General features: G+C 37.6%; 1 protein-coding gene and 1 long non-coding RNA gene across 2 annotated transcripts; one reads left to right on the top strand and one right to left on the bottom strand.

The window, feature by feature from the left end:
* Positions 1 to 9,507: 9,507 nt before the first annotated feature.
* LOC133736300 (uncharacterized) lies at positions 9,508 to 11,463 on the bottom strand. The gene is made up of 3 exons (XR_009859495.1): positions 11,278 to 11,463; positions 9,891 to 10,092; positions 9,508 to 9,800 (listed from the first exon to the last, which is right to left on the bottom strand). It is a non-coding gene; the product is annotated as an uncharacterized LOC133736300 (long non-coding RNA).
* A 462-nt stretch (positions 11,464 to 11,925) lies between these two features.
* On the top strand, positions 11,926 to 14,813 carry LOC133736549 (phospholipase A1-Igamma1, chloroplastic-like). Its single transcript, XM_062164091.1, has 2 exons — positions 11,926 to 13,348; positions 14,169 to 14,813. Exons 1-2 carry the CDS (start codon positions 12,060 to 12,062, stop codon positions 14,428 to 14,430), a joined length of 1,551 nt encoding a protein of 516 aa, XP_062020075.1. The 5' UTR covers positions 11,926 to 12,059; the 3' UTR covers positions 14,431 to 14,813.
* Positions 14,814 to 15,148: the final 335 nt, after the last annotated feature.

The raw sequence follows: 15,148 nt of genomic DNA, 5'->3' as shown, positions 1-15,148 counted from the left end.
CTAGTCACTCACCTTATAATAATTAGTCACTTACTTATTTTATGCTTAATTCTAGCCTATTTAAGCATATGATCTGATCATACTTCCTACAAGCTTGAAGATCAAATGCAAAATTGATCTAAAACTCCCTTAGTTGAAGAGAAAACTCAACTAGAAGTTCTTCACACAAATCATTCATCCTATTTCTCTTAAGAAGTTTCCTTTTTGTGAAAGAAGTCCAAAGTTTGATCACAAGACCTTCTGATTTCCTTAAGTAAGTACATGATTACATTTCTATATTCTTTTGTCTTTAAGATTTATCAAATTGCATAATCAATGATAAAATGGAAAAGGATCTGCTTTGCTGCAAACCCGTATTTTCGTATATAAAAAATTCTGTTTTGTCAAAAATAATTACAGTATTAAATTCCTCATCAAAAGTTCTTCAATTTAGGCTTTTGAATCACTCAAAAAGGTTAAGAAATGAAGAAGTTATGGCTAATCAAAGTTTTCAACTTTTAAACTCGCTGGAAATCTCATACAGCCATCACAACTTCAAAAATTCATATCTCCCTCATTTCTTATCCGTTTTCTACAAACTTTATATCAATTTGAAGCTTAGGACCTCTACTTGTGATCTGGAGAGTTTGAGAATTAATGGTAAAATACACCGTACGTAAAGACTTAAACATCAAAGGGCAGTATCAAAAATATTGGTTTCTGCACTGTTATGGTTCTTCACCATTTCTGGACTATTTGACTTCGAACTGGATTACATGACTTATTCCATTGGATTCCTTGTGAAAAACCCTTTGAATTGGTGTACCCATTTGACTAATTCGGACTTGTGATGGACAACATAACACATCTTGAAGTTTGATGACTCTAATTGGAGAAACATGAACATGGTTGATGAACTTCAATGGATTTGGACATAAGGACTGAAATACTAACTATAATTTAATTTTGTTAAATTTTTTATAGTTACTTATTTAATGCTTGTGCTTTATTATTACCTATTTTACTTGATTTCAATTATGTATAAACTTCTTTTTTTAATTATGTTGTTTACTAGTGAATTTACTTATTTGTGATATACAATTATGTTATACATGTTTTCATATGAGATTATTCCTAAGTATATGTATCTATATGTGTGAGTACATATACATATATTATGATCTATAATTCATAAAGATTGTATGTTGTGAATTTGATTATGTTTGAGAAGTACAGTTGTGAAGTCGGGTGATTAGTACTACCCCGTGCTTAAGTGAATTACTGGTAAACGTGTTTTGGTGTTATGTGGAAGTTAGCCTTGGGCCCTAGTCCCTACAGATAGTGCACTATTATACTCTTAGGAAGGGTGCTTACTTTGAGTATACATACTTGGGTATAGTACGTTGGACCCTAGTATGCTGCGGCTTTCCCGTACTTTGGGTATAGTACGTTGGACCCTAGTACGTGGATTTGTGATTTGTTACCAGTCAACCTGGCTTACTTGTGCTTTGGGTATAGTACGTTGGACCCTAGCACTTGTATTTATGAATTGTTACCAGTTAATCTGAAAATTCACTAAGAAGAGAAGTGTACTTATATTATTTTGATCAAATATCTGTCTGCGATATATTTCATATATTAATGCTGAAATATTTGTTGGTTCAATAAGGAGATGTGATTAAGTGATTTATTACCAGTCTCATAAACCATTCACACGAATGAATATATTTGTATATATGTGTGTGTGTATTGTGTGTATACATATACATATTTAAGAATTCGTATGAACTTATAAATGGTTCTTGGTACATTTTAACTTGGTTGTCCAAGTTTGATTTCTTATAAGACACATTAATATAAGAATGTAAGTTGTGTACTTACTGGGCTTGTGTTGCTCATGATGCTACACCTTCTTATTTTCAGGTAACGAGTAGATGCTTGGGGAAAGTGGGGTGATTCTCTAAATAAATGAATGTTTTATTTTCTACTACTATTTCAAGAGAAATAATGTAATATATTTTTGTTCAACTTCAGTATTGTAAAAATAATAATTTCAATTCCTAATAAAAGTACTATTCAGACTTATTTACAAATTGTTTTACTTTAAATTTATTCTTTGAGGAAGTTTTATTTGTAATAACTCACATCACGAATTCGGGTACCATATTTCAATATAATATTGGTCTCGGGTTTGGGGGTGTGACAGAACCACTGCCTTGAGCATCTTGACGCCTAAGACCCATATGGTGTACGTCGCAACAAAACAACACAGTCACACGGTAACATCCCAGAGACAAAAATAGGGTTAGAGAAAAACTACCACTCTCCCAAAAGCCTCAAAAAGGCCTGATCCAAACAAAAAAGGAAAGAAGAGAAACGGCTGCCTAGCTAGACCACAATGAGCGGCCCAGGCAGGCGGAGGCCCAACAGTGGCCAAAGCCCAAACTCTTACCCCCTCCTTCCCAGATCCGGCCACACCAAGCTTCGAGAGAGCAGCAGCCAATCACCAATCTGGTGGCCGGCCGTGGACCTCCACCCTGGCCATGGTCAAGCCTAGACCTCGACACGTACCTCGACCTGGATCAAACAAACACACAGGCCGCCGCCTCCTCGCCGCTAATGAACAAACCCCGGATCACCGGTCAAAACGCCGCTCAAAAGGACAAAGCCCTGACGCAACCCCCGTTGCCGAGAAGGATCACTTCGCTCCCTCCGGTCTGCACCCTCAACCGCAGCAGCCTAAACCACCGCCGATCAGAGCCGTCTCAAACTTTCTGTCAAAATACCGATCTGGAAACAACTCCGCCGACGAAGCCAAAGGACAGCAGCGCCGCTCCTTCTTCTCGTCGTCGTTGTCCTATCGCCGCCTGGTCTGGGGACCGTGAGATCGCCGCCGCCAGCAAACGAAACCCTAGGTTTCGCAAGCGAGGTCGCTCCGATATCTCCGGAGGCCTCCACTGTACGTACTGTCTTGATCAAACGTACGGAAATGATATTGACTCTATAATATAAAAGGTCAAAGTCTAAATCTATAAATATTAATTGTTGTGTAACAAGAAAAATAATAGTTAAAGAAAACAAAGCCTATGTAATAGAAAATAATATATAAATTTTGGGGTTGGGCCGGGTAGGGCTTTTAGGGCCGGGCCGGGCTTGGCCCTTACGGGCTCAATTGGGGCGGGCCGTAGGGTAGGGCCGGGCTTCATTTGCATGACCCTTACCCTACCCTATTTGAGAAAGGGTAGGGCCGGCCCACCCTAATGTAAGGGCCGGGTCGAGCTTCGGCCCTACGGGTCGGGCGGGCTTAGGGTCGGGCGGGCTAAATGATGAGGCCTACGAGCTACTTAGCTAACTTTATCACAATCTAAACCCTCACTATTAACTAGAGGTGGCAAACGGGCCGGCCCAACCTGACCCGGCCCATTTTAAGCCGGTCTAGTCGTGCTTCGTGCCGTGCTTGGGCCGACCCATTTATTATCGTGCTGGGCTCGTGCCGGCCCATTTACTTAAACATTAAGCCCGGTCCGGCCCATGGCCCCAGCCCATATCGTGCCGGGCCGTGCTCGTGCCGGACCAATAAACGGGCCGTGCTCGTGCCTACCCACTATAAAGCACGATTTTAAAATCTTAATTTGAATAAATAAAAAATAATTTTATTTAATTATTTAGAAAATTCAAATAAATTAAGTTCTACAATGTTTTTCTCAATCTTAGCTTTTTAAGATTAATTTTCTAATAATTTTTTATATTACACTACAAGAAAGAAAGAAAGAAAGAAATAACTCAAAATATATTGCTTTTAGTATATTATTGTGAGATTAATCTTTATTAATATAATGAAGATTTAGTATCATATTATTCTTTCCTTCATTCTATAGTTGTATTATTATGAGATTAGTCTTTATTAATAAACATATATTTAATATTTAGAAAAAATACTTTATGTCAAAACAAGGATATAATGTTTTATTTCACTATTTTGATAACATAAAAGAAATAGCATTGGTGGAATTGTCATGAGATTTTAAATAAAAAAGTCTAATATTCAAATCTCATCATTGTGGTTTTTTAATATTTTTAAAAACAAAATGAAATTTTGTGTTTGTAACGGGCCGTGCCGGGCCACAATATGTCGTGCTCGGGCCGTGCCGGGCCGCTTTTAAGCGTGCCGGGCCCGTGCCGTGCTCGTGCTTAGCGGCCCGTTTGCCACCTCTACTATTAACCAATCCCTAGATTCATCTAATGGCTTAAGCTGGTTTAGTTTTTTTCTTTTTCTTTTTGGTTGTGAGCTGGTTTATTATTATTATTATTATTAATTTTTTTTTTTATGAGTTGAAGTTTGAGACATATACCCAATTACTTACCGAATGTATGATAAAGAATTCCACAATGGTAGAACTCAACTTTGTTTCACTTTCAATGCACAACTCGTGTACTCTCTCTTCATCGTTGTTAGTTCACATTTTCTTTTTTTGCGTCTTGATAATTATTTTTTATTTCTTTTATCATTGGACGAAGATGTCAAGTCATTGGCCATTCAACTGATTAGTCAATAGATTCATCTTATGCCTTGAACTAATTTAGTCTTCTTCTTTTTTTGTTCTAACTTGAAATTGAAAAACACATACCCAATTACATACCAAATGTATGGCATAGAAATGTACACCTAAATCCCATAATGGTAGAGCTCAATGTTGTTGCACTTTCAGTACACAAGTTGGGCACTTTCCCTTCATCATTGTTAGTTCACACCCCTTTTTTTTGGGTCTTGATAATTATTATCTTTTTTCGATCATTGGACAAAGATGTCAAGTCATCGCCGGCACTCTACCGATTGATCACTGGATTCACTTAATGCATGTCTTGAGTTGTTTTATTTATTTATTTATTTATATATATATATTTTTAACTTAAAGTATGAAACACATACCCAATTACATACCGAATGTATGACATAGAAACATACCCCTAAATCCCATAATGGTAGAACTCAATTTTGTTTCCCTTTCAATGCACAATTCGTAGTCTTGCATACTCTCTCTTCATTGTTGTTAGTTCACCCCCTTTTTTTGCATCTTGATAATTATTATCTTTTTTTTATTATTATTATCATTGGACGAAGATGTCAAGTCATCGGCCATCAACCGATTAGTCCTGTTTTTTTTTTTTGTTCTACTTGAAATTTGAAACACATACCCAATTACATACCAAATGTATGGCATAGACATGTACACCTGAATCCCATAGTGGTAGAACTCAATGTTGTTTCCCTTTCAGTACACAAGTTGTGCACTCTCCCTTCATCATTGTTAGTTCACATCCTTTTTTTTTTGGGTCTTGATAATTATTATCTTTTTTCGATCATTGGACAAAGATGTCAAGTCATCGCTGGCGCTCTACCGATCAATGCATGCCTTTAGTTGGTTTAATTTTTTTTTTTTGTTCTAACTTAAAGTTTGAAACACATACCAAATTACCTACCAAATTTATGGCATAGAAACATACCCCTAAATCATATAATGGTAGAACTCAATTTTACTCGCGTACTCTTCATTAATCATTGTTAGTTCACATTTAATTTTTTTGACGTATTGATAATTATTATCTTTTTTCAATTATTAGACGAAGATATTAAGTCATCGTCGGCACTCTGTCCTGAGCTGGTTTAGTCTCTCTCTATTATTTATTTATTTATTTATTTTTTATACTTGAAGTTTGAAACATGTACCCAATTATATACCGAATGTATGGCATAGAAACGTACCTCTGAATCTCATTATGGTAGAACTCAATTTTGTCTCCCTTTCAGCGCACAAGTCGCTCACTCTCCTCCCTTCATCATTTATTAGTTCACATCCCCCCTCGTTGCGTCTTGATAATTACTGTCTTTTATCGATCATTGGACGTAGTATGTCAAGTCATTGAACAAATTAACAAGCTTAGAAATGTAAGCGTGTACCAAAAGTTAGGTCAGATATTGGCCTCTGCATTGGGCGACTTGAATCCCCAAAAATGCACCGACTCTCGTCGTCCTTGAATCCCCAAAAATGCACCAACTCTCGTTTTCCTTTTTTTTGCGTCTTGATAATTACTATATATCGATCATTCGACGTAAGATATCAATTAAGTCATCGACCAAACAAGCTTAGAAATGTACGTGCATACCAAAAGTTAGGTTAGATATTGGTCCATGTTTATACATGTGGCCTCTGTATTGGGTGACTTGAATCCCAAAAAATGCACCGACTCTCGTCGTCCTTGTTTCAACCGGCCATACATGTCGAATCCAAAATCAGGCCAGCTATGATTAAGAATAAAGCTTCAAATCATCTCTAGTTTAAATTTATATCTTCTCACGATAGAAATCAAACAGGAAAAGAGATCGAATGTTTAACTTTATTGGGGATATGATGCTCTGGGTAAGTGTTTTTCCAATCGTGTATAATTTGGTTCATCATAATGCACCAACCGATGCTGGCTCGTCAGTGGATCAGACTATGGAGTATGGACGCTAATGGTCCACAACAGGACCATGGATACTTCCTCTTCATTCTCCACAAGTCCACCCACTAGTCCACAAGTTATTCGGCTCAACAATAATTCCATTGTTAGTATTAGTGTGTTGGTTAGTTTTTATTTGTTGGAAAATGACTTTTGATTAGCTTCCAACTGTCCTTATATTTTCTCTGTGGCTATGATGCAGTGGCGTAATTGTAATTTGATTTTTTTTTGAAAGGATTGTAATTTGATTAAAAAAACAGAAAGGGAAAAAAAAAAAAAAAAGGAATGGAAAACTAACTCGCTTTCGGTCATCATCTACCACAAATCCAAAGTGCCAATCATGTCAAAAAGCTAGGGGGATATTTATGTTTCAAGTCTTCTAATTGAGGTCACTTGCCAAGTCTTACTACATAAGCGGATACTATTAATGAAGATTTGATGTTTTCTTGAAAACCAAAATGGAATTTCGATAGGTAATAAATAAGAACGAGTACGATCGTTGAAAATAACAGGTAACATCTTAAGATGTATGAAAAATGGAAGAGTCGATCTTGAGCGGATAGAGGTTCAAGCATCCCAAACTATACAGCCGTCTAATGATCAATTGTAATAGTTAATGAACCTGACCTCACTAAATTGATAGGACAATAAATCAAACAAACAAAAAACCCTAGAGAGAGTCATCTTGCTTTAATGCACACTGACAATAGCCAATTGAGTAGAGTCCTCCTATACCTTTATTATTATTCATGAGATAAATAATCATACGCCGCAAGGGACATAGAGTCTAAACTCCGTGAAAGAGTATTACAGTCCTCGAAAACGGAAGTCTCTCCCAACCACACGCACTCCTCGTTAAACACCCTTAGCGGGCAGGGTTGTGGAAAAACTTGGTTCTCCCTCTTAGTACTCCATTTAAATATTATTAGGCAGCGTGTTAATCAAGAATGTTATACATATATATATATTATTTCGTTTAATTAATTCCCGTCAATTATATTCTGCTATAGTTCACCATCATTGCGCTAAGTCAGCAAAATGTGAAAAATTGTAGTTATATACTTATGGACATTTTTCTGGCCAATGAAAAGAAAAGGCTGTTCTAAGGACAACTAGAATGACCTCCTCTCTACATCATGCATCGTACGTCATTTCAGACGATTGGAAAAGTCACACCCGATATTTAATTATTTATATGCATGCGTCATGCGTGCCAAAAACACATTTGCTTGTAAACCAATTTTAGTGAAAACTTAAAGATATTTCACTGGGAAAAAAGAAATGTAAACTTACATTTTCAAGATCCCTTCATATGATGGGATTTTTGCAGAATTAGATACTAGCAATGCAAACAAATTTTCGTGAAAACTTAAAAACTACTTTTTCAAGATCACTTCGTTTACATGATGAGACTTTTTGCAGAATTAGATACTGGCAATGCGTGGATTTTGCTGGCATAAAAAACAGAATATATCTTTACGAATTTCATAAACAATTAGAGACATGAACTGATTTCGTTGGTATATCCAGGATTTAGTAGCTTAATCACATTAAAAAAATCTCTGTAATCTAAGAAAATGACAAGAATGCATGTGCTGTACAGCCACCAACCACCAAGGACAAGTGTGTAATTACATGTTACAACTCACATGACATGACACAACCAAAGCAAGGGGAATAGAAATCGACCTCTTACTTACTCGAATTTATAGAATCTCTTTATGTCCTAGATTTTATAGGGTCATTTCAAACTTGTAAATTACGTGATAAAGCAGAAATTGATCGAACTAATCGAAATCCAAACATATACCTTCACCTATATAATAAATCAATACTAACCGTTTAATAACATAATATGTATATCGGGCACATCTAGTAAAATGCAGATAAAGAAAAGTCGTTTCTTTTCAAGCATGTATGCTTCTTTTTTTGGTTCCTCAACAGTTTATTTGAAAAAAACACATACAAAATATTACGTATGCATAAATGACATTGCAGATTCTTACGTGTCAAATAACAGAGTAGTACATGTCACAGAATTGAGGATAAAGGTTTTCGTGCTCCTTCATCTATTTCCCTGAACATGCTATAAAAATTCACGAATCCCCTACCTTGATAAATTCGTTAATTTTGAAGCAAATACTAGAACTCAACTATTAATAAATCCAGATGCTTCTTCTCATCTAAGAGAATGTGCAATAACCTGAGTAAATGAAAAAATTATTTTGTGGTCCCGGAGTATCACATGGACTGTCATGTGGTGATTTCAATCAATAATGTCACTCGAATTTGGTGAGAATCATGCAGGGAGTGAAAAAGAAAAAGAAAAAGAAAAAATAAATTAAGGGGGGTGTATTCAATTTGGATTTTAAATGATTCTGTCTGACTTTTTATAATTCATGGATTCTCGTGGACTCTGCAGAACCCACAAATTGTTTTAATTCCATACAGATTTGAACAGATTCTACTGTATTTTATTGGTAAGATTTGTTTGGATTTTAACAGATTCTACTATATTGTATTAGCAAGATTTTTTTTTTTTTACTGGTTACAAATTCATATATAAGGATATCTTATATCTCAAAGCATAGTTCCCAGGTGTTTTCGTCATATTAAGGTCTACATTCCAAACCGTTTCATACATGTATGGATTAGTAAAGCAATTCAACTTTGAGCGATTGACTAAAAGTCCAATAATTACGGCGTTTAATATCCGGTAGGCTCCAACGACGGAGATCTCCATCCTCCTCGATGTACTTAAGCACCATTTCCACATGATCCCTGTCCTCAACTTCTAAAGAACTTGCATCCATTCCCTAATTTTAAACAAAACCAAAATGAAACTTTATCTTAAACATCTCATTCATATATACCTAAATTGCAAGTGAAAGACTCAAAACTTCAACTTACATCATTGCATTCAATATCAGCAAGCTTGGCAGATTAGTAATCATACACAACACCTAGAGCCACTCTTGTAAGGATATCTTCTGGAATGGACTCTGACCAAGGCAGATAATTGGCCATCTGTTTATATACTAGCAAGATTTGCAAATCGACAACAAATATCACATTTTTAAAATATTTGATCTTTATCAACTTATAATTTTTAATTTTCATTGTAGTAACCCAAAGAAGTAACCAGCATACATGCTTGACTTTATTTAGTACATCCATTTTCAGATTAGACATGGGGTTTCTTAGAACAAGCTTGATTAGACACTGCAACCATTTTCTCTAGGTTGACCCGACATTGCAGATGTTGGCAAAAGCTTGCGTGTATTTCATTCTGCATATGTCGATAGCTTCCCACAGCGACTCTGCAAAGGAAAGAACTCCAGTTCAACAACTGAGAGATACAATCAATAAAGTGTGTAAAAAAAAAAATTATGATAACTAGGAGAACATACAAACATCTTGAAGCACTCCCAGTCATCCGCTAGATGTTGTCCCTAAGGCCTAACATTCATCAATACTTTTGAGCTCTTCTCCAAACAGAAGCTGATCCCCTATTTTGGTTATGCTGTAGTCCACATGCATGTTTCCTTCGAGCAGTTTCATTAAGTCCCTGCTTTTGAGCTTCTCATGAGAGCCAGGTTGAGCTCTGTTTACCTAAAGATTAAATGGAGGTAATGTAAAATATTTTGATATTATTAAGTACTTGGATTTCAGTACCCAGAAATCAACTAGTTTATAGTGTAAAATAAAATTTCAGAATTGAAGTTTGGAAACCTTTTGCTGAGAATGAAGGAGGGCTACATCACTTATCTCAATGTGAATGTACCAAAATCACAGAAGCAACAGAGTACTGATTAGCTTTTGATTTAAACTATTTTAGAAAGTCACTAGTTAGACAGCATCATATAAACAAAAACTCTAAATTTCTCTTACCAATTCCTCCATCCAGAAAATACTATACAAGTCTTCCAAACAAGTACCGAATTCTTTAGGAACATGAGGATCAACATAACAATTTGTTGCATAACTATTCTCTTCTGCATTTGCTGCTGTAGTAGCATAAATGTTCATATTCTTTGGAACCAAACCCTCAAACATACTCCCAGATTCACAAGCTTCAAGGTAAAACACCTTTTTTTTTTTTTTTTTTTTTCTTTTTTTTCAGCCAAAGCATAAAAAAGTTCTTAAGTTTATAGTTCACCAAAATAATAGTTGAAACCTATAGTGAGGGCAGATTGTATATCAATTACTACTGAAGTGAAAACTCTCACTATGCTTTTGTAACCTTTAGCAGCGTGCTTCTTTTTCAGCACATGTATTAGATGATTTAGATCTTTAGCATAAACAACGTCATTGTCACTAGGCATCATTGACTGTGTAGAATTGAAAGACAACTAATTAAGCTTTAATAAGCTGTGATCCCAAAGGCATATGTGGAGCACAATACAAAGTATGCTCAACCTATACACAATTTTGACAACTAAACTATACAAGCTAAACTCTATGAGTCCATGATGCAATCTTCTAAAAATGGGAATGGGTGGTTGTACAAGTATTGGTATATTCATCCATGCATCACTGATCAGCGATCCTTACTCACCCAATCCTAACAATCACCCAATTAGCGATCTTTACTCACCCAATCCTACCAATACAAAGCTAAACAAAAATTTCAACCTAAAAAAGAAAAAAAATCCAAAAGAAGCCAAGCAGTATTTCAACCATCAATATATTCAGAATCAAACAGATAATACGCAGCCTTGGTACATGAAATCCTTAAGCTAATCAAATACGTTCTTAGCCAAAAGAAGAATGATATGTCCACATAAACTTTCTAACCTGATCAAATTAGCCAAAACCAAGTGATAATTTCCCCCAAGTCTGGTTGAGGTCACTTCGAGGTCAGAGGTCGAGGTCAATTCATCTTCTCTCTTTGGCGTCTTTTTCATCTTCAGAATGAGAGAAAAAAAAAATTGAAAGACGTCAAAATCTCACGTCTAGAGGGTGGATTTCTGATAGGGTTTGGTATTTATACCAAGCACCCTAGAATCCTACAAAATCAAGCATTTAATAAATTCCTTCAAAATCATTGGGCTTTTGAATACCACCAGAATTGAAAGGACTTTTTAAAATCTTGATTGAATACCTCAAGATTTTAAAGGACTTTTTAAAATCTAAATTGAATACCACAGAATTTTAAATGAATCTTAAAATACAAAACAATCCTATAGAGTCTTTATTGAATACACCCCCCTAAGAGGGTCATCGCGAACCACCACGTGTACTACGATCCGGGACCAAGTTATAATTTCCCGAGTAAATGACCCAACTACCCATTAGCAATTAGTCAGTGCCAATCTTTCTTGGAAACTGGAAATTAACAAGTCAAGACTGAGCTCCCATAAGTCCATAACCAATGAAAGTCCAGCCGCGTGAACCACATGTAATATATTCACGTCTTCGTAAATATTATAGTAATTAACTAATTATATACCCACACTAGTATCAATAACATACTTTCTCACTGAACATAATCATATATAATAACTCTCCCCTTTAATCTCTTCACACATCACCCAGTGATCCTCCATTATCGATCGATCACCACCTTTTTATCTCCCATGGCCATTTCCTTATCCCACACAGTCCTCCCCTTCAAAAAGCTCCACCACAGCGCTTTCTCAACCCTAAAGTCTCATGCCTTTGGATCAAACCTCACTCTCCCCACCACTCTATGCAAGGTGGCCTCGAAATCCAGCGAATCCCTAACCTCCACAATCACCGAGCTCGAAAGAGACAGAGACGAATTCTATCTCGAAGACGATATTGAGGACGACGAAGCTATTACTCATGTCAGCCATCACAACACGGAGAGTCGTTTATCCGACGTGTGGCGGGAGCTCCACGGCGAGGACGACTGGGTCGGGTTGCTCGACCCGATGGACCCGCTCCTCCGCTCCGAGCTCATCCGCTACGGCGAGATGGCCCAGGCCTGCTACGACGCCTTCGACTTCGACCCGTTTTCCAAGTACTGCGGCAGCTGCCGTTTCACCCGCAGCAACTTCTTCGGCTCCCTCGGCATGACCCACCACGGCTACCACGTCTCCCGCTACCTCTTCGCCACCTCAAATATCAACTTGCCGAATTTCTTCAAGAAGTCGCGGTGGCCCAAAGTCTGGAGCAAGAACGCCAACTGGATCGGGTACGTCGCCGTTTCCGACGACGAGATGACGGCGCGTCTGGGCAGGAGGGACATCAGCATCGCGTGGCGGGGGACGGTGACCCGGTTGGAGTGGATCGTGGACTTGATGGACTTTCTAAAACCACTCTCCACGAATAAGATCCCCTGCCCCGACCCGACTGTGAAAGCCGAATCCGGGTTCCTGGATCTTTACACCGACAAAGACGAGACGTGTAGGTTTTGTACTTACTCGGCCAGGGAGCAGATTCTGACGGAGATCAAGCGGCTGGTGGACAAGTACCCAAACGAGGAGCTGAGCATTACGATCACCGGGCACAGTCTCGGCAGCGCGTTGGCCATTTTGAGCGCGTACGATATAGCGGAAACGGGTCTGAACGTGAAGGCGGACGGCCGGGTCGTGCCCGTGTCGGTTTTCTCGTTCTCGGGTCCTCGGGTCGGGAATGTTCATTTCAAGGAGAGACTCGAGTCTTTGGGTGTGAAGGTGTTGAGGGTTGTGAACGTGCATGACGTGGTGCCTAAGAGTCCGGGCTTGTTGATTAATGAGCACGTGCCGCCGGTGATGCTTAAGTTGACGGAGAACTTGCCGTGGAGCTACTCGCACGTCGGAGTCGAGCTCGAATTGGATCATAAGAATTCTCCATTTTTGAAGCAGACTAATGATCCAGGCTGTGCTCATAACTTGGAAGCTTACTTGCATTTGCTTGACGGGTTAGTCCTTTCTCTTAAATTTCTTCTTCTTCATAGCAAACAAAATCGGAAAATATTGGACTGCTTTAAATTAATTTTTTTTTATATAAAATATGGATGTGTATCGAGAATTCGAGATAAGTCTGTGTTTCTATTACAAGTTGGTTGGAAGGGCTTAAAATAATTGAAGACGTCATATGGCTTATATATCTCCATTATTATAAGGCCGTAAAGTAAGTAACACATCCTATAAAGTTGGTACGTAGTGTCAAATTTCCACGTACAATAATTGAGAAAGGAAAGAGATGGGAGAGGAGAGATTAGCAGTTGAGTAAATAACATGATTTGACTGTCATATATGATTAGGATTTCCAGCTCATTCACTCATATAATAATGTAATTTGTTTTTTAAGTAGTAAATAGTTAATGAAGAACTTGTGCAAGCCTGGACAAAGAGATACAGGCTTATTAAACTTTGGAAAGGGACATCCATGGAGTTTTTATCGCGATTAGAAACTAGGGTTTTTCTTTGATACGGATTCATTTCATATTTCTTTTGAAAATTCGACACAATTTTTCACAATATATGAATCCATATCATAAAAGTACTACTCTGCTGCATAAATTAATTGTTATCTAAAATAGAAGGTACGTGGGAAGTTGATCGATATGATTCCACCATGTGATACATAAAGCTGTTCAAAGACCACAAAGAAAAAAAGATAAAGCTGTTCTATTTTGACTCTGTGTTGCTGTCTTCATTTACCTTGAAGCATCTAGGGCACTAGATAGATAACAAGTCATGAATTTGACTGTTGTTTGATTCCATAAACATGTTCAGATACCATGGAAAAGGCCATAGATTTGTGCTGGCAAGTGGAAGAGACCCTGCACTAGTGAACAAGGCCTCTGATTTCTTGAAGGATCATTACTTGGTACCGCCTTTCTGGAGGCAAGACGAGAACAAGGGGATGGTGAGGTGCAAGGACGGACGTTGGATTCAACCCGAAAGGCCAAAGCTTGAGGATCATCCCGAAGACATTCACCACCATCTCAAGCAATTAGGTCTTGTTTCCGATGAAGAATCAGATCGGAAACAGTGATCTAGGTTCTTGTACATGATGTAAATTATGTATGGGGTACTATTGCTATATATATATATATATATCTAGAACAATGAGTGCTGGAATTTTTATGGGTCAATCAATTAATGATGGTGACTGTACGTAGCTGATCAGTGACGGTTGCTACTGATTGCTCATGTACAAATATATATAGGCCTAGTCATTTCATTGGACTTCTAGTGCCTCTCATATATATAACTGGCCGGTTTATGACTCGGAAATTAACTCAGAACGACGCGGATGCAGTGTATCTTGATCATATGAAGTTTAAGACGTAGATATATATAGTGTTATACGTACGTTTGCATTCTGAAAAACAAGAAGAGATGCTGGTATATGAGAAGCAATTTCGTTGGTGGTTATGCGAGGAAAGAAAAGGAAGAAGACAGACGGCCACTATTTGAGCCACATCTCTCTCCTCTATCGTGGATTTGCTTTCTCTTGCATAATCGTATGATGGACTCAATTTCTTATCATGCTTCAAAGCATATCGTCTTTCTTCCAACTTCCAAGGAAACAATGTGAGATCTTGCAAACATGTCCATGACTCCATGAGTTGCGAGAAGTTCTTTAATTCCATTGAAAATAAAGCTTTGTGATGAGAAATGCTCAACGCCTCAATCTTTGGGCTCTTGCTACAGTTAAGCATACAGTTATCTTCATATAATTGGCCAAATCCGAAGATAGAAGTAATTGT

The sequence above is a fragment of the Rosa rugosa genome, chromosome 3 (assembly GCF_958449725.1).
Source record: "Rosa rugosa chromosome 3, drRosRugo1.1, whole genome shotgun sequence".
NCBI classification, from domain to species: domain Eukaryota; kingdom Viridiplantae; phylum Streptophyta; class Magnoliopsida; order Rosales; family Rosaceae; genus Rosa; species Rosa rugosa.
This window is presented reverse-complemented; position numbering and strand designations above follow the sequence as displayed.